General features: G+C 42.6%; 6 protein-coding genes across 6 annotated transcripts; 4 read left to right on the top strand and 2 right to left on the bottom strand.

Annotated features, from left to right (window-relative positions):
• Positions 1-227: 227 nt before the first annotated feature.
• F5Y00DRAFT_149599 (mediator complex subunit 13 C-terminal-domain-containing protein) lies at positions 228-5,221 on the top strand. The gene is made up of 2 exons (XM_048004504.1): positions 228-618; positions 695-5,221. The coding sequence occupies exons 1-2, from the start codon at positions 559-561 to the stop codon at positions 5,159-5,161; spliced, it is 4,527 nt and encodes a 1,508-aa protein (XP_047862072.1). The 5' UTR covers positions 228-558; the 3' UTR covers positions 5,162-5,221.
• Positions 5,222-7,812: 2,591 nt separating this feature from the next.
• On the top strand, positions 7,813-9,516 carry F5Y00DRAFT_272245 (FAD/NAD(P)-binding domain-containing protein). The gene has a single exon (XM_048012939.1). It carries the CDS (start codon positions 7,940-7,942, stop codon positions 9,383-9,385), a length of 1,446 nt encoding a protein of 481 aa, XP_047862071.1. The 5' UTR covers positions 7,813-7,939; the 3' UTR covers positions 9,386-9,516.
• Positions 9,517-10,049: 533 nt separating this feature from the next.
• Positions 10,050-11,017, top strand: F5Y00DRAFT_264859 (NAD(P)-binding protein; the record flags this gene model as incomplete). The annotated part of the gene is made up of 3 exons (XM_048011718.1): positions 10,050-10,333; positions 10,382-10,563; positions 10,614-11,017. The coding sequence occupies 3 exons, from the start codon at positions 10,050-10,052 to the stop codon at positions 11,015-11,017; spliced, it is 870 nt and encodes a 289-aa protein (XP_047862070.1).
• A 616-nt stretch (positions 11,018-11,633) lies between these two features.
• Positions 11,634-12,158, bottom strand: F5Y00DRAFT_264858 (uncharacterized protein; the record flags this gene model as incomplete). The annotated part of the gene is made up of 1 exon (XM_048011717.1): positions 11,634-12,158. One exon carries the CDS (start codon positions 12,156-12,158, stop codon positions 11,634-11,636), a length of 525 nt encoding a protein of 174 aa, XP_047862069.1.
• A 1,587-nt stretch (positions 12,159-13,745) lies between these two features.
• On the top strand, positions 13,746-17,176 carry F5Y00DRAFT_272242 (P-loop containing nucleoside triphosphate hydrolase protein; the record flags this gene model as incomplete). Its single annotated transcript, XM_048012938.1, has 4 exons — positions 13,746-15,179; positions 15,267-15,903; positions 15,973-16,092; positions 16,173-17,176. The coding sequence occupies 4 exons, from the start codon at positions 13,746-13,748 to the stop codon at positions 17,174-17,176; spliced, it is 3,195 nt and encodes a 1,064-aa protein (XP_047862068.1).
• A 120-nt stretch (positions 17,177-17,296) lies between these two features.
• Positions 17,297-20,073, bottom strand: F5Y00DRAFT_149581 (copper amine oxidase). The gene is made up of 7 exons (XM_048004503.1): positions 19,615-20,073; positions 18,997-19,562; positions 18,638-18,947; positions 18,576-18,587; positions 18,417-18,522; positions 17,982-18,356; positions 17,297-17,904 (listed from the first exon to the last, which is right to left on the bottom strand). Exons 1-7 carry the CDS (start codon positions 19,918-19,920, stop codon positions 17,489-17,491), a joined length of 2,091 nt encoding a protein of 696 aa, XP_047862067.1. The 5' UTR covers positions 19,921-20,073; the 3' UTR covers positions 17,297-17,488.
• Positions 20,074-21,655: the final 1,582 nt, after the last annotated feature.

Below are 21,655 nucleotides of genomic sequence, written 5' to 3'. Positions count from 1 at the left end.
TTTAGTGGAGATTACGGTTCGATAAGGTAGCTCTAGTTCTTGCATAACACAAGATCCACCATCTATTGCGCCCGGTCTATGATTGGCTCCAGCCACAAGAATGGATCCAGGTATTGTACTAGGTTTAGGTAAGGTCCACAGCTGCCCTCGTGCCAGCCTCAACGCCCGGAAATATAGAATAGGTAGGTACGTAGGTACACTTCATACGGGGACCTTAAGATTCCTCAGCCATCCTCAGCCATCCCTTCCATAAAACACCATCTGGCCATGATCACATACTAAGGTATCTATAACCGGCCAATGCTGCGACCAACTCTATGACCTACAAAGCGATAGCTGTTTCCTCGTCCGCTTCAGTACTCACTGTGCGATCCCAGCTTCGCATTGCCCTTTTTCACTAGGCGTAGCGGAGATGGAGTTCGGCATGTGTTCGAGACCTCAGAGATTGAAAAGACATCATCCAACTTGCTCTGTTCATTGTATCCTATTCTTATGTTAGCAGGGACTTAATTATAGGGATTCTGCTGTTTGTTGTACGGAAACGACTACTGCATCGGAATGATTGATACGATTTACGATATGGACACTGGCGAATATGAGACTAATACATTAGTAATTGTGAGTATAAGACACCAAGACATATTGATCTATTCGTATCGGTTCATCCGCTAACTATAACGTAATTGTAACGTAGAATAATATATCATATATTAAATTTGCTTTCTACGAACCCGTTTCTCCAACCTTAACTTCTCTCGGTTCCCATGCGCTCGAGCTCGAGACTACACTCCGGAAAGATGGGTTTTTGGCATATTACGATACGGTTCGACGGGGTATATGGTGCTTTTCCTTGTTACTGAAGAGCAGACTGCAGGGAGGTCAACCGGCAATACTTACATTCCCCAAGTCGATTGGGAGTAATGGGTTCAGCTTTTCCTTGACCGAGGAGGCCATCTTTGACTCGGCGACACTCGTTAAGAGTCGTATGCATGGCCCAAATCCCGCCAACACTCCTGCAAGCTCCTCATCCTCGACTGGACCGGCTGCTCTAGATTCTGCCTATAGAAATATGCAGCCCGCCACCATTTCGTCGACTCAATCGTTTTCCAGTCCTAGCGAGCAGGAGTCTAGGACAGTCCCACCCATCGACTCAAAAATCGCCCCCCCGACGTCAACGAAAGATATCCACGACAACTTTATCTTCGCTGTTCTATCTGCGGTATCTTCTAGCTTCTGTGCTAACACTGGTGCCATCCCGCTAAGTTCCCGGACCCTGCTTCTTTTGAACTCTTCCCACGACGACTACGCCACTGCTCCTGCGACTCTCGCTTCCCTACGCGTATATCTCACGACAACTGGCAGCCTTGTCATATCTTTTTCGCTTTCCATGGCGGAGGGTATTATGAGTCTGTCCGAAAACCTTGGACATCCTCTTCCATCTCTTGGTGTTACTGTCTTAGCGGCGCCACTAGGAATGTTTGCTACTTGCCACCCCGTCACCATGTCCGATAATGTAGCTACTGAAGGTAGCTTTGGCCACTCCCCCGATACTCAGGTTGTGAGGCTCAGGTCTGAAAGGGACGATGGTCCATGGAGGAATATCTGTTCCAAATTCCTACAAGCCCGTAACATACCATCTTCTTTCTATGAATCCCAAAGTTGGATTAGTCTCCAACGAATACGAAGGAAGCCAACAGAGCAAAATGTAGACGGAAAACGGACACCGCTAGTAGGTACTTCTAACATATCGTGGCCTGCTAGTTTGTGCTTTTGTAAGATGTTTTCGCGACTAGGAATTGGAGGTGAAGGAGATGATGTCTCGGGGTCTGAATTTGACCGGAACTATGACACCTTGGGCGTCGCTAAGCAATGGTTTTTAGACGGGGGAGAGCGGGATGAGATGCTGATGAAGAAGAAAAACGAGAGAGACGCTGTAACGGCTCGTGAAGCCACACTAGGAGACGGTCAAAATCAGCATACCAGTGGTCTATCTCCTTTGCCTTTACAGCGCTCCAATAATGCTGGTGTACCACCTGGTTTATATCCGACACCCCCAGACGGTAACATACAAAATGTTGTTGGTGCGACGCCGTCTATGGACGGTACGGCTTCTAGTCCTGGAAATAACGTAGCTACGTCTACGTTAGACATTGACGGGTCTCGTAACGTGCGATCATACGGAGACCATTGGGAGAATACGGATACGAAACGCGAACGCATAGGTGCTTCATTTGAGTCGGAAAACCTCTTCGGCGAATTGGGACCCGATATGTTTGCAACCGATATTACCGAGGCTGATTTTAATTTCTTTGATGAACAGCCTGGCGACGTGGGTCTAAGTTCCCTTGACTTGCCTGGTATCTCAAATTCAGATTCAAGTTTAGGTCTCACCGTCGGCCTTCCAACGGCACAAGAGTCTCAGGTCAAGGGAGGACCTCCGGATATTCGCTTAGTTGATGCCGCTCCGCCCACATTCACGAAGCCTGAGCTAAGACATGCACGGAGCTCGCTAGGAGATGAAGCGCGACGCCAAGCCGGGTCAGACGTTAATAAATTCCAGTCTGCGGGCGTTAAACGGCCTGCTAGTCCATTCAACCCGGATACCGTGTTTAAGAGGATTAAAGCATCTCTTAATAATCACCATGCAGTTCGGGAGAATTCTCATATAAAAGCGCTTCCTCATAGCAGCATATTTGATAAAGTGGATTTTGGGCCCTGCTTATCAGCAGTGAATAGTAAATATGAAGGAAGTGGGCGGTTCGACTACTCTGTTGAGCGATCAGAAGACGTCAAATTTTCTAGTCTGAATGAACCGCCAACAACGAACTATCTGCGCCGCCACGTCAAGGCCCGGAAAGGCTTGAAAGAACTCCCTGCAAGGATCGGACATCTTTTAACTCACCCACCTGGTTCTCAGGTACCCATATCGAATCGACCAAGCCCTTCAAACGTCGAAGACACGCACTCGGACGCTGATGAAATCAGTCTTGTATCGGATCAGGATGATTTAAGCTACGATAGTGATGAGCCATTATCCCCCGTGAAATCTTTAAGTGTGAGAAGACGACTAGTTGATGATGATGGGGAGTCTCTTGCTACATCATTTAAGGAGCTTGAATCCATAGATCTGAGCTTGCCTCATCTACCTCTTGAGTTACCCCATGCGTGCAAGTCCGAGGCGGACTTTCCACTCACCAAGTACTTTGCCGACCCGGAACCGCCACTTTTCTCACCATCACTGCCAGATGATCAGTTAATAATGGCGGCACAAATTCTTACCGACCAATTTTCTACTTCCACCTTTTCGACGAATACAACACCTCAACTATTAGAATCAAGAGGTTACCAGCGCCGCCAACTTACCAATCTCACACGGAGATCGATCCAGGACGTCAAGTCTAGCCTTCCCCCATGCCTCGCAGCTGCTACCGAGTATCAATTTCGTCCCTTCATTGAACTTCAAGATGTACCCCTTCTCGGGCAACCTACAAGAATGCAACCAAGGCCGCCGGGAGCCGATCAGATGAGGCCAAGTAACATATTTCAGATTCCATCGCCACATTTCGAGTTGCGGCGATATGAGTCTAAGTTGTCAGTCTTGCCATCGGCTGTCGCCTTCTGGGAGAGTCTTGGATTAAGTCCGTCTCCTGGTAATAAAGACATCAACGCACTCTGTATTTTCCCCAATAACGAGGGCATGGCAGATGACATGCTTGTGTTCACAGATAGAATGCGTAGCATTTACGAATCATTAAAACTAGGTTCGTTCAGCCGTCTTCCTACAACATCCGGTGTAGAGAACGGCATGTTTCCTTTCGCTTCCGAGAAAGACCCAATCTCATTCAGCAAGTCATCATCTTTTCTACGGCCCTCAATGGCCAGTTGCGTTAATAAAATCTGCCAAGTGCTAGCGTCAATGATGGTTGAAGAGATAAATTTTGTCATCTTCTTCGTCTATTCACCAGACGCTGTTGGATCGGCAGTAGAATGCTGCGCTGTTTTTAACCAGATCTTCGAGGGATACCGAAGAATACTTTCGAGTAAAAAGTTACCAATCATTAACGATCTAGCCCTCCAACTAATACCACAAGACTTCATAGCCTCTTCATGCTCAGTCGCTATGCCACCCCCTTCTGATTTTTGCAAACTGGCCATGGAGACATACGATAGGTGCACTCAATTTGGTGGAGCGGGACCATCTCCGGCAATAATGCTTGAACAACCACCACCAAGGATAATCGATTTCAAACTGACGACCAATCCGTCTGCATCATTGTTACACGAGAACACCTGCCTGCATATTGCTTACGCACAGAGCATAGATGGAAGGTGGGTTACAGCGGCTTGGACAGATAATAAGGGCAGCCAACAAATGACAGCATCGTACTGTCTAGGAAGAAAAGGAAAATGTCTATCGAGGCCAATTGCGGATGTTACAACGGAGATCTGGAGCGCTACTCATGACTTCATCTCGGCTTGGAAAGTGCACTGGCGAATTATTATCGCGAAATCTGGTACGATGGAACAGTCCGAGATAGAACTCTGGTCTGCTCTAGCTCAAGCAGAGTCCAAAGCATCGATCAGCTTAACGTTGATCGTAGTAGACACTAACCCATCTATGCAACTCCTCCCCCCGGCAGTTAAGATAACAAGCAATGCCTTATCTGCATTTTACACCACGCCGGTTTCAACACCACAAGGCTCTATGGTGTCTCCAGAGCAGAGTGGCAACCCACTCACGCCCATGCGAGAGAATGCACCTACAAGCACGCCGACTCCCAGCGGGGACAACAATCCAGAAGCCGATAGCGACGCTACATTAACTGAGATCACCGATCAAACGTGGGGTGCCGTCCTATCCCACAGATTGAACAATTCGACTTCCTTGACAGAGCTGAATCCAGCACTCATCAGTGGGTATCTAGTAAAACGCGGCGGGACACGAGTGGAAGACCCTCCTGTCCTCCTAGAGGTCAACCTGGTACATAATGAGGGGAACCCTAGAGCATATGAATCTTTACTAAGGGAAATACTTACGTATTACCGAGGGCTCGGGACACTAGCTAGAGCCCGTGGCATGGTAGACAAGGAAGCAGATATCCGGCCATGGCATATTGCCGCGGCTGAGAATGCGGTTAAAGCGTTATATATGTTAGTATGACGTACGTACCTAGTCAATATTGACAAGGTCCTATTACGTGTAGAAATGACTATTTGCCAGGTTGAGGCAGTTTGTTAGCAATACAATAAGATACCAGCGCCCATACTTCACTTCATAAAACTAGGTACGGGCACGAGACCGGTAAATAGTTCTGCGCGTCTCGGGATTGTGACCGCTTTCAGTAATGGCGAACAATAAAAAGCAAAAGCAAAAACAAAAACAAAAAAAAGGACCTATCGAATGCGTGCCACTAAGAGGGCATAGAAAGCACGGGTTGGTATAATCAGAAACCAATCGGTATCGCTTTACTTTCGTCATTATGAAACTGTGCTCTAGGACAATGTGACAAATCAGTACCATCCGCGGGGGTAACAAGCTGAAATGTATCAACGCGAATTCAAATGCGGAAATAGAACAAAGAGGTTCATTAGTTTGGAGTTATAATTTAAACTAAGTTAAAGCACCGTTACTAGGGCCATTTGTATTGGGGCCACTTTAAAAGTACAACGCGTTTGTAATAAGGTTTATATATAAATTATTATATAATTAAACCAATTTTAAATTAATTAAAAAATAAAATTTATTATTAAATTTTTTATTTTTTAATAAATTTAAAATGTTTATTTTTTTAGTTTAATTATGTTATATTATAATAATAAATAATGTTTTTAAAAACATATTTTTATAATAAATATTTAAAAAATATTTTATTTTACGATATTATTTTATAAATTAAATATTAAGCTATTAAATATAAAAAAAAATATTTAAAAAATTATTAAAAATTATTTAAATATTAAAAAAATGATTTAATTTAATAAGTTATTATATTAAACTATATTAATTATACGTTATTTTTATATTAATTTAAAAATATTATTAAAAAATTATTAATTTATAATTATTAATTTTTTATTTTTAATATATATTAATATATATAATTTATAATTTATTATTTTAATATTAAAACAGTTAAAATTTATTTAATTAATTATAAATGTGTTAATAATATTATAATTAATAATATTAATATTTTTTTCGATTAATTTAAAATTTTTTATATTATTAATATACTTTTTAAATATATATATAATATTAATAAAATAAAAATAATAAAAAAGGTTAAAAATAACGGGATAATTATTAATAAAATTTATAAAAAATATATTATTATTAAAAATATTAATAATAAAACTTAAACATTAATAATTAAATGTATTAATAAAAACGGTTAATTTTTAAATTTCCTTATTATATATATAAATAAATATATATAATAATAATAATTTCCCGATAAAAAAAACGTTAAATTTAAAAATTAATAATTTATTATATTTTTTAATAATTAAATTAATAATAATATTATTTTTTAATGATTTTATATAATTTTTTTAAAAAAATTAAAATTATTTAATTAATAATAATAATAATTATTAATCTTTAATAATTACAATAATTATATTATATTAAAATTTTTTTAAAAATATTTTATAAATAAAATTTATATTATATTTATTTTATTATATTTATTATACATTTTATAAATTATTAATATAAATATATTTTTATTTATAAAATAAAATTATTATTATAAATTTATAAAAATTTATTAATTATATTATAACTTTTTTTTTAATAAAAAAAAATTTATTATAATTTATTAAATAATATAAAATAAATAATTAAATAAAAATAATATATTAATTAATTAAAAAGTTATAAATATTTATTTTTAAAATTATAATAAATTTTTAAATTACTGGTTTATATTTTAAGAAATTCTTAATATTACTTTAATAACTTAAAATTTAATTATTAATTTTAAAAAGTTTAATTTTTTTAAAAAAATAACTTTAATATTTTTAAAAACGCCTTTAAATTTATAAAATATTAATATTTTAATAAAAGAATTATTTTAAATTAATTTAATATTTAATTAATTTATAATAAGGTTTTTATTTAAAAAAATTAATAAAATATTTAATAATATTATTATAAAATTAATAATAATAAAAACTTACGTTAAATATTTATAAAAAATATTAATAAATATAAAGTTATAAAAATAATATAAAATATTATTTAATTTAAATATAATATTTATAAATATTAAAATTATTATAAAAATAAAAAAATAATTAAAAACTTAAAAATTAAATAATTTAATTATAATTAATAATTTTAATATTAATTTTAAAAATAATATTTTATTAATTAAATTGGAAATAAAAAATTATATTATAATTAAAATATAATAAATTATAAATTAATTAAATTTTATTTAATTAAATATTATTAATTTAAAATTAAAGTGTTTATTTTAAAAGTCTAAAAATTCGAGGTGGCCCTTACACGGGTGGCCCCAGTAACGGTGCTTTGACTTATATGTTACACTAACGCCGCCACGAGACTATTTTCTTGGATTCTCCAACGACTATTGGCATCATGAGTAGCATCGTAGGGTACACACCATTCCGCAATGCGCTCGAAAATAAAGCCTCTACCTGACTAAACTAGACGACATGATCATATCGACCATATTTAGATTACCACTGTATATAGCCTCGGGTAATATTATAGTAGATAGTAAATATAAGTTACTGCTCATTGCGAGTTAATTCAAAAGAATTGCTTTGTTCAGTTGTGTTGATTTATTGTCAGGGGAACTTGCGTTGGTTGTTACCTACCCCTATTTTGTGACTTATAAATTATTTCACTAGAATATTTTGTTACTATTTCCTACGTGCAGTTCCTAGTCATAAGAAGGGACATAGCAACATGGGATCCTTACCAGAAAAGCCCAACACTCCTGAGACCCTCGACTTAATTGTCGTAGGTGCTGGGATATCTGGTATCAACAGTGCTTATAGACTGCAAACGGAGTTTCCACGAGCTACGTTTGCCGTCTTCGAAGGCCGAGACAGTGTCGGCGGCACTTGGGATCTCTTCAAATACCCAGGTGTTCGATCAGACACAGACCTCTACATGTACGGCTTTACATGGTATCCCTGGCCGTATCCCAAAGCCATCGGACAGGGTAGTGAGATAAAGGAATATCTAGAAACATGCGTGTCTAAGCACAACCTCGATCGCCATATTAGGTTCAGGCACAAAGTCTTATCCATGAGCTGGTCTTCCAAGTCAGCACAGTGGACTGTGACCGTGAACCATGACGGCGTTATTACGGAATACAAGGCACGCTTCGTAATTCTGGGAACAGGATATTACGACTACGACACTCCACGGCAGGCTCATATTCCTGGCATTGAGAACTTCAAAGGCCAGGTTATTCACCCCCAGTTCTGGCCTGAAAACTTCGACTATACCGGCCGAGATGTAGCCGTCATCGGCAGCGGAGCAACAGCCGTTACACTTTTCCCCAATCTAGTGAAGAAGGCTGGCAGAGTTGCTATGATACAGAGAAGTCCTTCTTACATATTAACGGTGCCAGACGATGATACCCGTCCGGCATGGATGCACCCATTCCTACGAATTTGGAGCACGCTCTTCTCTTGGTTCGTTATACTATTCTGCAAGTATTGTCCTATGTACGCCAAGAGCTATCTCATCAATAAGGCGCTTCCACAGCTGCCAAAATCTGTCAACATTGATCCTCACTTCATGCCTCGGTATCTACCCTGGGAACAGCGCCTCTGCTGGGCTCCCTCAGGGGATTTTTACCAAGCTCTCCACGATCCGAGAACAAGTATCGTAACCGGCGCAATCAAGCGTGTCACAGATAAGGCTATAGTGATGGATAACGGCCAAGTAGTCGAAACCGATGTGATAGTTACAGCGACGGGGCTAAGAACGTTGCTCGGTGGACATATTGATATCAGAGTGGATGGAGAAAAGATGGAATGGGGAGGCAGACTCATTTGGAACTTCTCTATGATCCAGGACATCCCCAACATGATGATCGTGATGGCATACGTCAATATTCCATGGACTATAAACGCCGACATAGTTACTAACCGCTTTTTCCGAGTCTTGAAGCACATGCAGAAGCGTGGCGCTAGGACTGTCGTCCCACGCGTTCCGAAGGACTCGAGGATGAAAACCGAGCCATTCTCTCCTCTAACATCTACCTTTTATGCCGAGGTAGAGGACAGGATGCCTAAGTATGGTACGAGCGGGCCGTGGAAAAGAAAGGTTAATGTTCCCTTTGACTACATCAATGCTCGTTGGGGCGATGCTACAACCGGCTTGGAGTTTCACCCTTGATCGATGTAATCAATCTTAGCAACCAACAGTAGTGAGTTATTTATGTGTGAAATAAAGGGATATGCGTCTAGAGGAAGTATGATCGGGGGGAATTCGGGTTATGGGTATTTCACTCCATCAAGTACCTACACAACACTCCTTTCAACTCACAAATGAGCTTAGTACCTAGTCTTATAATACAAGTTCCTTCGGTTTCATGATATCACGTCCTAGTTATCTCATAGTTGCCTTAGTAAGTACCTACGTAGATAGACATCGTTAGCAGATGATTTATAATAAACACACCCGGCTAACGCCTCGAAGTAGATAAGGGTAGCCTTTAGCGGGCTGTAAGCGGACAGCAGCGGACTATTGTCAGATGAAGTCTCGGTCAGACTGCTTCACGTGATCGGACCTGTCTATCGTTTTGCCTACGCGCAGGGCGGACTTCACTTGGGGCGTCAGATATTCCGCACATCTAATGGGTTGTCGGCGTTAAAGATGTTAATTTATGCTTAAGTGCGTGTATCCTGTAGAAATCGATCAGTGATTAGCAAGCTATGAGGTAGTAATATAAATATCGACCATAATGGCCTCATCATAAACACAAAATCCCACACATCCATTCCATCTATCCTCAAACATTTCACAATCTCTCCCCCAATAGACTCTTACCAATAACAACATGACTCGACTCGTATGGCTTGTCACTGGCTGCTCTTCCGGATTCGGGGAGATTTTGATCCAGCAGATATTATCTCGAGGGGATCTTGCCGTTGCCACTGGACGAAAGCTAGACAAGCTCCAGCATCTCAAGCGACTCGGGGCGACTATATTAGAACTCGATGTCACCTACTCTCAGGAATCGATCAATGATACTATCGCTAAGGCGATAGCCGTATACGGGAGAATCGACGTACTAGTCAACAACGCCGCGTTCATCACGACAGGCGGGTGGGAGGATATTGAGTAAGGAAGAATATATCCTAATAGAATCCCTTGCTTACAAAATGCTAGATACGATCAGCTCCTCGCCCAGTTTGATACGAATGTTTTTGGAGTGTTCAAGGTCACACGCGCAGTCCTTCCTCATCTAAGAGAGAGGAGGTCAGGCGTCATGGTATTCATCAGCTCTCTCTCGGGCTGGCATGGGCATCCCTTTACCGGCCCCTACGCCGGGTCTAAGTTTGCTCTAGAAGGTAATAAATTTGTGCCACCAAAGTCAGGTTTCGTTGTTAACTCGATGTAGGCCTCGTCGAAAGTTTGAGTCGGGAAACGGAAGGGTTTGGAATCAGAACCTTGTTAATCGAGCCCGGTAGATTCCGAACGATGCTCTTGTCGCCGAGCAACCTACGTGCGGTGACGTCTAGTATCCCGGACTACGCGGGGGCCTCGAAGGCCAATATGGACGGGCTAGCAAAGGAAGATCGGATGCAGCCCGGCGACACGGAGAAAGCAGTCAAAATCATCCTGGACCTTGTTAGAAAGGAAGGGTGCGCGCTGGGGAAAGAAGTGCCGTTAAGATTCCCTCTGGGTAGGGATTGCTACGATACGATCAAAGGGAAATGCGAGGAGACTTTGCTCTTGCTCGAAGATTGGCATGATGTTATTAATAGCACGGATCATGATAGCCACCCTGCCACCCTGCGCTGAACTAAACAGGGATACGCGACTCATGGATAATATACTACATACTTCGTAGGTTACGATTATACATCCTCTGTACTCAAGTAATTGTAGCATATTTCTCCAATCTGGTCCGTAAACTTCGTTACCTAGCGTCGAGATCTCAGGACAAGTCTGATCTAGATACTTACCAACCACGTTCCTACTAGTCCATGCGCGCCAGTTGGTACAGGTTTACGGCATAAGATTATTGATATTTTCATTATTAAAGAAATCGTCGGGCCGTTCCAATACCACCCATCCCGTACTGCCCGGTCAAATGCTACGCCATGCGACTGGCCTAGGTTAAAATGTTAGCCATCCACGCAACTTCACCTCGAATCACGATACCATTATAATGGAGCAGCCCCTTGAAGTCCCTTGGTTATCCTGCTTTCATCGGATCACGGTATAATGGCTAGGCAAAAGCATATAGACGTAGCGACGTTGAGGGCTTCTAGGATTGACAATAGATCCGTCCCAATATGGGCCATAGTTGCCGATAATACATAATTGGTCTCGGCTTGTCTTACGTCATTTCTCTAGGTACTCCTGAGCCCGGGGAGATATCGAGTCTCCGCTGATGCCGTGGGCCGGGCTTGGGTCAGAAGCCTCGCCCGGGGAGGACACGAGAGAATTCAGGTTGTCCGTGAGGAAACGAGGTTTCCTTGTCCTCGAAGAGACCTTCTCGGAGGACTCGGAAATCGTGGCCGTGAATATGTATGGGATGCGGTCGGAATTTCGTGTTTTGAATAATGAAATGGGGCGATGAGTTACCGCCACAGCCACGGATATTTTGGATGTTAGGGAATTGATAATCGGCGTCCCCAGCATTTAACAGGTGCAGATCGCCGCAATTGACTCGAAATCTTCGGTTCGCCACATACCGCAAACTAGATAGCCCATTCAGATGCAACTCGACGGGGAGTTTCTCTGTTCCGTCAGGCTCATCAGGAGATAGGCGGTACGCAGACATAGTCTGTGATGAAAGATCATTGCCGCAATAGTTATTATAGGCGTTTGGTCCAGGTTGGGCCGCCGGCATTTGTGTTCGGTCTGGCTTCTCATAGAATATCATTCGGGTAACACTAGTATCTGGCCAGGTCTTATCGTCAGGATTAATACCCATTGATGGTTTCCATAAACAGAGTAAGTGTCTAGTAGATAGACCCCTGTGGCTACCCCTGACCTACTATACCTTGACACTTGTATGCATCGGTATTGGCAACGTTCATAGATAAGTACCTAGGAACAGCCGTGCCTCGTGTGGTATGTTAAGTATCTATCGAGATACCGAGCATGACATATCCCAAGGTTTGATATAGCTAATCCCATTAGTTTCATGCTCTTGTTCCTCGGCGGATACTTACAATCCCGTCCCGCAAACCCATCATTACCAACACCGCTATTTAAAGGGCGCGCACTGAGACCTGCCGTTGCCCATGGACGTACCGGGGTTATACGGATATATGCCCACAAATAGGTAGCCTTTTTATAGGGTAGTTGTATTTGGTCTAACCTAATACTCCTGTGAGCAACATATATTCAGATAGAGAATTGGTAACAGGATAGAACGAATAGATCATAGAACTAGCTCATAGGGGATAAAGACCAGCTAAGAGTAATAAACTATGATACTTAAGCATCGAATAAACATGTAAATACCTGCTTAAGCTTCGTTGATTTGAACGTTTAAACGGCCATGCGTCCATCGAGGTTGACTCTACTACACCTTAACCAAGCACAAGTTCATATGTAACGTCATACTTGAAATAATCCCTTATAAAAGTGACCTTTGCCTTTTATGAGGTTCGGTATACCTGAGGTCTTCCGCTATCTGTTCCTATTGCCTTCCGAGGGTCCTATAAAAAGATTTCAAGGAGGTAGTGGAAGGTATTACTAACCAATTAGGCCGCGAACGCTAGGAGAGGATTCGTGCCATCCCATCCCGCAAAACGAACCAGGGAAAGCCCCCGGTTCCATACCTATTTACCGCTAACAAACGTTGGAAATACTACGTCCCCTTTTCACCTTTCACTCAATCATGATTACTCCATACGTATCTACTTCTATGGTAAATAAGCAGTATATAGGTGTGGACTTACAATTATATCAAACCCTAAATTTTAGTATATCGCAATCAAGCCACATAACGTTCCGGACAACCAAAAAGTAGAAAATAACTGATATTCTACCATCATGACATAACACAAAGATATAAATGACATAAAGGCTACCTGGGCATTGTGGGTTATTCAAGTAAATATTAGGGTTTTAAAAGGGTCTGGGTGTTATTTGAATACTGCGAGTGTGGAAGATATTGCGTAAACGCACGCAGTAATGATTCTCTTTCAACTTTCACATTCAATGGATACTGTGCCTTAATCCTTTATCCTCGAATAACCCTATTAACTCTACAAATCCATTGTTATTCCTGATATATGGTTTATGTCCTCATAAACTATAAATTCTAATGTTTCCTGTTCGTTGAATGTAAATTTTACACTAAGACTACAACTACCTACATAGGTAACGGTACCTACCTCCTATATATCAAGACGCGACTGCGAGCACTCCGTATCGTAATTATACCATTACTATAATCATAAATGACCTAAGGACTACGAGAACTGAACAGAGGTTGAGATTATGATTGGTATATAAATCCATCAGAATATACTATTAGAATTATCTTGTTTATTGATACTAGTTGGCAATGTCTACCGACCCTATCAATGTGGTGAACCTCGATAATCTGATCATCAGACTATTAGGGGTTAAAGACCCAAGAGAACGTTTAAACACAGAACTACCAGAAGGACGACAATTGGAACACGTGGGTAGTGTAGCCCTTAATCAGTTTATTAAACCAGAAGCTCGAGCATCAGTGCGTCGGCTATCGAGCGATTTCGATTGGTATGAATTTCGAGAATACTTACACAGGTGCAACATAATAGAGCGCGATGTGCTCTTAGACCCAGGACCACCCTCATCCGTAATTTATGCTGCCAGTTCCTGGAATGTTCTTTTGGCTAGAGTTCAATCGGGCGATCATCCGCTGACCGTGAAGTCCGACGGTTTGAGATATCTTATATTAGGCCCCCCGTCTGCAACGTGGAATACGGCAGGAGCCCAAGCCGCAATACCAGCTGGAGGTGGAGGTGGAGGAGGAGCTGGAGCTGGAGCTGGAGGTGGAGGAGGAGCTGGAGGTGGAGCTGGAGGTGGAGGAGGAGCTGGAGGCGGAGGAGGAGGCGGAGGTGGTGGAGGAGGTGGAGGTGGCGGAGGTGCAGGCCCGAGTTTAATTCCAGGAAGACGGATTGTGAGACCCGGTGCATTGGAATCACCTTTTCCTGGCTCTCATGATCGGATAATCAGCACACCTAGCCGTCGCCCAGTAGCGCCTGCTGCCGGGGCATCAAGTGCTCGTCGAGGCGCGGGACGTGGTCCAACACCAGGCCGAGATCTCCAGTCGGGTTCGAGACCGATCCCTACTACAAGTGGCGAGGTGGATATTAATGATATGAACTCTCTCGTCGAGGCCCCTAATGCCCAACGCGACAATGGCGAAGGTGAATCAGGAGATGCGGACGAGAGTAGCATGGCAGACGGTGGAAACGCAATTATGAGAATGCTCAACCTCGAGCAAGCAAAAATTGAGCCGCCTGTATGGGAAGAAGTTTGTGGGCTTTTCGGATGTGATACTAATGTCACGGAGGTAGAAGTTCCAGGCCTTAGGTTAAGACTTAGGGGGTATCAGATGCACGCAGTTTACTGGATGATAAATCAACCTCTTCGCAACATCAGGGGCGGGATGATTGGAGACGACGTTGGGCTTGGAAAGACGGGGATGACGCTGGCTACTATCGTAATTTCTCATCAAATTCATAAAGCTTGGCGAGATGTACAGCTCGAATGGGAACAGAGGCGAATAGTGGAGAGACGAGTGAATTCGAAGGACCCCGTTCCTCGATTCAATCACCTTCCCGATCAAAAAGGAGCACAAACGCCTCTCACGAATTGCCCTAGTCAGGCGCAATCTAGATATCGTTTCATATGCCCTTGTGTGCCGGGATCGGTAGCTAATCGGTTTGCGAGTCGAACAATGGCGTCGGCTAGTATAATTGTCGCACCCTCAGATTTACTTGAACAGGTACGTGATATCGAGAACCCCTTACACCCATATCCTTACCTGTGAAAATTATTAATGTCTAGCTGTTATATCTAACCGTTACTTTAGTGGATGAGAGAAGTTCATAAATGGATTGACTTCTCGGATGGAAGCGTTGCTGCAGATATGATATTTACTGTCGCTCACCGGTCTTGGAATCGTAAGCCTGAGTCACACGATGAAGAGGCTGTAGGCTTGACGCGGGGCGAGCTGCAAAATTCGAAAATAGTTCCTGTCACCACGCGGCGTAGCGTGCAATCCCGATACGTTATAATGGTAAGCAACCTCGGCGTGACAAAATTGCTTGATATGTATAAAACGGAGATAGTGGACCCAAAGAACAGAAGAAGGAAGGTATCAATATATGAGCTAGGGGCCGGGTATGTGTTCATGGACGAGGTACACAATTATCATGGGAGCAGGAATAGCTCGACAGACCCTTTTAAGGCTCTAGAACGGCTCCGAGATAGTTGCTCTAGAGCTCCTATTGCCATTGGTTTATCAGCTTCGCTACTAGGCAGCGGTCCAAACCATTGGCGACCAATCATCAACCATATTATCGATGCAGAGCCGCAGGCGGAGAAGGAGGCGCGAGAGCGCGAATATAAGCGGCTCTTACCAACAATCGGAACGATCAAAGAGTTAGACACATATGCAACTTCTTGGGATTATTTTGTTCATAATGATCCGGACACCGATCGTACAGGTAGGTATCCAAACCTCGTGGCATTCCTACAAGCGTTTATACCTTATGTACTGCTTTGTCGACATAAAGGCGAAAAGTTTCGAGAGACTCCAATTGGAAACCCCCCGGCACCTATTCTTTGGGAGATATGCGATATGTTTGACGAAGAGGTCCAACGTTCCCATCGAAGGTTGGCCAGTTTAGTGCGAAGTAAGTATCTCCAGCATTTAATATTTCATTATTTTATTGGTTTTGGCTGTACTGACTTTTGACTTTTTACCCTTTTATAGGTTGGCTAGACGACAAGTTTAAAAAGGCAATGCTGGAGTGGGAAAAAGATGGTAAAAGAGGCCCAGCACCGGTCAAGGAGTCGGTTCAAGCAAACGCACTAAACACCGGAGCTACTTATACTTCAGTTAATGCTTATGAAGCGATCAAACGTTCTTCGACATTCCCAGCAGTCGCAAGACTCGTCTACGACCAGGTAATTAAGTACGAATTACTCTTAGGAAGCAGTATTACAAGATATGCAAACGATATAACGAATGCTCTCGAGCGGGGACTGTCTGATCGAATGGCGAATGAAATTATAGAAGAGAACGTAAAATCCACATTGCGGAAATCGGACTTATGGGATCATCGAGAGGAATTAGAAAGGACGTCTCCGAAGTTCCATAAAATATGTGACTACATCGACCATATAATATATCTGAGGACAAACATTTGGGATAATAGTACCGGATATCCCGACCCGGGACCCGAGCCGCAGGATGGTAGTCGGGTTCGCCATATGTTAATCTATTGTGATACTCAAGCTTCGGCCTTCATATTATTTATGCTGCTTTATCAGAGGTACGGTCAGAAGATTCATTGGATCTATGCCCACGCCGGAATACCACCCAACAGACGTTCCCCAATGATCGGACGGATAAATGAGGACTGTACCGCTCGAAGTCGGAATAAGATACTAGTATCTACCTGCCAAGTGTCAGGAAAGGGCCATAACTTGCAAAGGGCGAATTACTGTATCATTCCCGAATTTCCTCCAACTAGAGATGATCAGAAGCAAGCCGGCGGCCGTGTTGATAGGACAGGTCAGACCATGAATCCTGTTGTCGTTCAATTGTTGGACAATGAAAACTTGGCCGAAATGGTTCGATATCGGCGGAGTCGCTTAAGGGCACAGATGGCGGATGAGAGCATAAGGGAAAATGAACAAATCGACATCAACGACTTCTGCGAACCTCAAGGGGAACTTGTTATCAAGGACCTTGCTATCAAGCAACTATCTTGATATTACTAATTAATATTGCGTGTTAAATTTTAATATATATAGCTCTTACTTGTCTAACAGAGGCCTATAATCTGAATTAATAATTAATATACCAAATGTTTTATTCAATTTATTTATATAGTTGTATGAGGTATGTAATACCTTTCCATGTTCACTCGACTTCTGGATATCAACATTCTTACTTCTTAATATACTTACCTAGAGCCCCATCCTCAAATAGTAACAAATGCCATAACCTTAATTCTAGATTTTCATGGTAATCCAGATGCTAACTAGCCCCGCTCGTCTCGACACAAGTAGCATTTTACCTATTTAGTGTCCATTGACCCCATTCGTGCCATTGGTCCCATTAGTGGCACAACAGCCCCCTGAGCTACTACCTCCGTTAGTAAACGCGAGTTTACTCATTCCGTCTGCCGCATTGACAACCCCCGCGCCGCTCGCAGCTACTTGGCTTGGGGTGCTAGCATAACTGGGTGGAACATCGAGGACGGGATTATTCGAGAAGAAGTTACGTGGACGCAGGAGCAATGTGATGGGCTCAACCGGCATCACAGGGAAGTCTTCCGGAGCAGGGATGTGTGTAACTCCGAAGGTGTGCCATAGCACCACGTTTGTGTCCTCGATGGATTCCGTGCCGTCCCCAATCCACTCTGGTAAACCAATAGATGGCTCTCCCGAAGTCTGAGGTACGTGCCGCCCCGCCGGCCACAGCTGGTCATCTCGATCTGCAAGGTTGACTCCTAGTTAGAAAGACCGCTTGGCGGATAGAGGGGGTGGAAAAGGGGGCAAGTAGTCTTCTTACACTTTGTAACAAAGACCGAGTGCCTGGCGAAGCCGGCCCTCTTCCAGACCAGAGAGCCTTCCTTCGGTAGAAGCCTAGGAACTTCTCGGCTGACCAGCTTGTAACTCGCTGGCTTTTTACTATAGGGATGTAATTTGCCTGTGTTGCAAATGTCCCATGTGCGGCTCGTAGCGCCGTCGTAGTCTGTTGCTGCTTTGCCGGTAGTGTCTAGCTTTGTTCGCTTGGCGTAAAATGCGTTGCCGTAATAATTTTCTGGGCTGCCGACTGGCGCATCGGATGGGACTGCGTCTGCCATGAATACTGTGTTGTTAGGCCCGTCTATGTTGGCATCAATCCGTAGGCAGAACAAGTGTTGGTGATTATGCGCATTGACGCCTGGGGTTACTGTTAGCCACCAATACAAATCTCAGGAATTGTCGATCTTCGATAACTTGCCTGGATACACCTGAGTTCCCCAGCCCTTAGTATCTTCATCAGGACCCATGGCATAAGTATTCAAGATGCCCGTGAGCTTGATCTCCGGTTGGATGGTACCATCTTGCTAAAGTTGAAGTCAGTAACATGAACAATGCAAAACCACATTTGAATTCTCACATGGAAGATCCACTACTTCGTATTAGCATTCAATTACCATATGTCTTTCTAGAAAAACTGACCTGTATGGCGTATTCGTAATTTGCAGCGGTAAAAATCTGCTGAACGATGAGTTTCCGTGCCCGGGTGACGATGACCGATTCGTCCCTAAAGTCGGTATGTTTAAATAATATGCCGTCATCCTCCTCGTGAATACAAATTGCATTCTTGATGGTGCGAAGGCTGCCGGATCTTGTAGGGAAATGCGCATCTAGGTAGTGAATGGAACCCTTGCAGTCACACCCCAGTGTAAGACTGTTGGTCATGTACCCAGCGCCATACTCTCCAAGGTCAAAAGCATGTTTCCGCTGATGAGGATGCTCAGGGTTCCCACTGAGTTTATTATTAGCAAGTCCCCCGTGAATAGATACAAGTTACTCACTAAGGTACCACCATCTCCGCTAGGGAGAGTCGGTAAAAGATTGGGCGTATAGTTCCCTTGTCGTTATAAGTGATGTTATTGAGGATGATACCCTCCCGATAGTTGAAACCGATATGGAAGTTCCAGTTCTGCCACTCTAACTCGCGCCCTTTCATTTTGAATGAAACTCCTTCGGGCTGAGTTATGTTGATGGGCTTCAAGTCGTTACGGTATCCTCCTACCTTTTCAATTGCAGCAGGATGGTAATTTATTGGCGCTGCCTTACTCAGTGGCCGTCTGATCTTGGGGATATCAATAGCAATAATTTCTTGCTTCTCTGCGTCAAATATGGGACAGAAATCTAGAGGGTACTGGTACTGGCAGTCGTCGACATTGGGCCTGTAGTACATCAATGCTTGCTGGAGTCGAATCTTGTTGCCGTGCCGCTCGTCGTAACCAATCGTCCACGGGTCGCAATAGACCTTGTGCATCTCTTCCTTTGGAATTCCACTGATTTCACATTGCTCAATAACTTTAGGGTCCTTCCGGCAGATGTGCTCGACAAGAACTAGCTCTTCCATAGTTATCTAGGCACCATTGTGAGCAATACCCCTATTCGTTGAATATACCAAGACTTACTATGGGCTGCAATCCATCCAGTAATTCCCATTTGGTGATCTTTCCAACCGCTATATCAACCAAACCATCGTAAACCTTACCACCGGGGGCGATTACGACGATATCAGCAATCCTGGGCGGTCGAGGAGTGTCGGTTGGATTTTCTAGCCATTTTGTCATCTCCGCCTTTCGCGGCTCATGGAGTGAAACAACATTGAAGAATACCTCCCCATGGGCCTTTTTTACAATGCTAATAGCTGTCTGGATTTCATCCAGACCCAAGGGATCAAAGGGGTGCGGAACCGCGTCGGAAATTGTAGAACCCATTGCGACTATGGTATGAGGCGTAAACTACGATAAGAAAACGTTGAACGAAACCCCTCTCGGGGATGACACGAACTTAAGTATATCACACGCAAACATATCTTGATAGTGATAATCCTTATACATTCAACTCTCTAATAATAGTCTATAATACGAATTATGTAGTGACACACATGTGATGTATCTATCTAAGACCAATTACCAATAGTATTATACTAGAACTACCTGATAAGAGCTCCACTCGCCGCCTTGTCGTGCTTCAATATCAGTAACTCTGGGCTCAGCTCTGCAGCACTTGCCCCTCCCCCGTCTGATAAGTGATAAGTATACTAAGTAAGGCAAGGGGCGATGATAGGAAGATCTCGGGGTTCCCCTCTTCATGCACGTGTAGGCCAAGGACTAAACTAGTTGCGGGGGAATAGCCGCATATAGTTCCCCAAAGCGGTATGGGCTTAAAATTGACGGCTCTGGATGGTTGGCGATATGCCAGTATGCTTGCTAGTAATGCCAATGTAGATAAGATATCAACCAGAATAAGTCAAAAACCCTTAGATACCTAATCTTTATATTCCGATACCGGGTTCTAGTAGCCCTGAACCCTATCTTTTGCATCTTCCCGAATGCCAGGAGGAAGATCCCGATTCCCGAGTCTTGGTGTTCAGTGGTTATACCTAGAACATGTCACAAACGAATACTGATGTTAGGTAGCCAAGTCTCCAGCCCCATCAAGTCAGTTCTCTTCTAGGCCGATCATGAAGACGCTACTGCACTTTTGGCAGCCTCATTGCTGCTTTAAACATAGCCTTTCATTTGATATCTCTATCCAATACTGATACTGCTAGAGTTACCATAGTTCTAATAACATGCTGTCATTATGTGAGACTATAAAAATCCGGTTTGTGGCGAATGAAAAATATTCAACTTGGGCGACCTAAGGGGATTAATATAGTTGTTTGTTGTTCGAATATTTTTTTAATTATAGAAAGTTGTAACTGATAAGATTAGAATAGTAGCCTTTTATTTCTCTATTTATGGTACTTAACTTCAAGTTCCGGCTTTAGTAGCTATTTTAGTTAACTATCACTACTTAATTCTAACTACTAGCAGCATTAAAGGAAAAGGAGATGCGGCTGAAAGGACGTCATCTCTGACTTATTAATGCGCTTGAGTACTAAAATACTTAATTTATATGATAGACAATTTGAGAGCATTTCAACTTAATTTGGTTATGAATCAGGGGAACATTATCTGCACCGTTAGCACTTTCTGGTATATTATTCATGTACCAACATAAAAGAGGTTAAACAACACAGTAATCTCATAACGAATAACAATATACGAAGCCTTATTTATACAGCATTGTATAGGTCGCTATTCTGTTCATATCCCTTGAAACCCTTAACGATACGTACCTCAGGTAGGCACTTAATATATACCTAGGTAGGTAGTGCCGATATGCCAAGATGTTGCTGAGATGAATGAAAGAGAATAAAGCTACCACACGAAAAGGGCAGAATTAAATATATCATTGTTTTATCCAAACGAGGTTAACGTGGTATTTCCCAGGCGTCTTAAGGTAACTAATAGTGGGACAATACTGGCGTGTTCACTAACAGCTTCGTCTTAGTGAGGTGCTTGGCCCAATTGAGATATCGTCTTACGGACTCTAAACGTAGAAGGGCGCAATTCAAAGGTTATTTCCAAATTAACGGTTCACAATTATGTCATAATAAGCCTA

The sequence above is a fragment of the Daldinia vernicosa genome (assembly GCF_022497035.1).
Source record: "Daldinia vernicosa strain CBS 139.73 unplaced genomic scaffold F5Y00scaffold_47, whole genome shotgun sequence".
Taxonomy (NCBI): domain Eukaryota; kingdom Fungi; phylum Ascomycota; class Sordariomycetes; order Xylariales; family Hypoxylaceae; genus Daldinia; species Daldinia vernicosa.
Note: the sequence above shows the minus strand (reverse complement) of the source record. Positions and strands in the feature narration are given on the sequence as shown.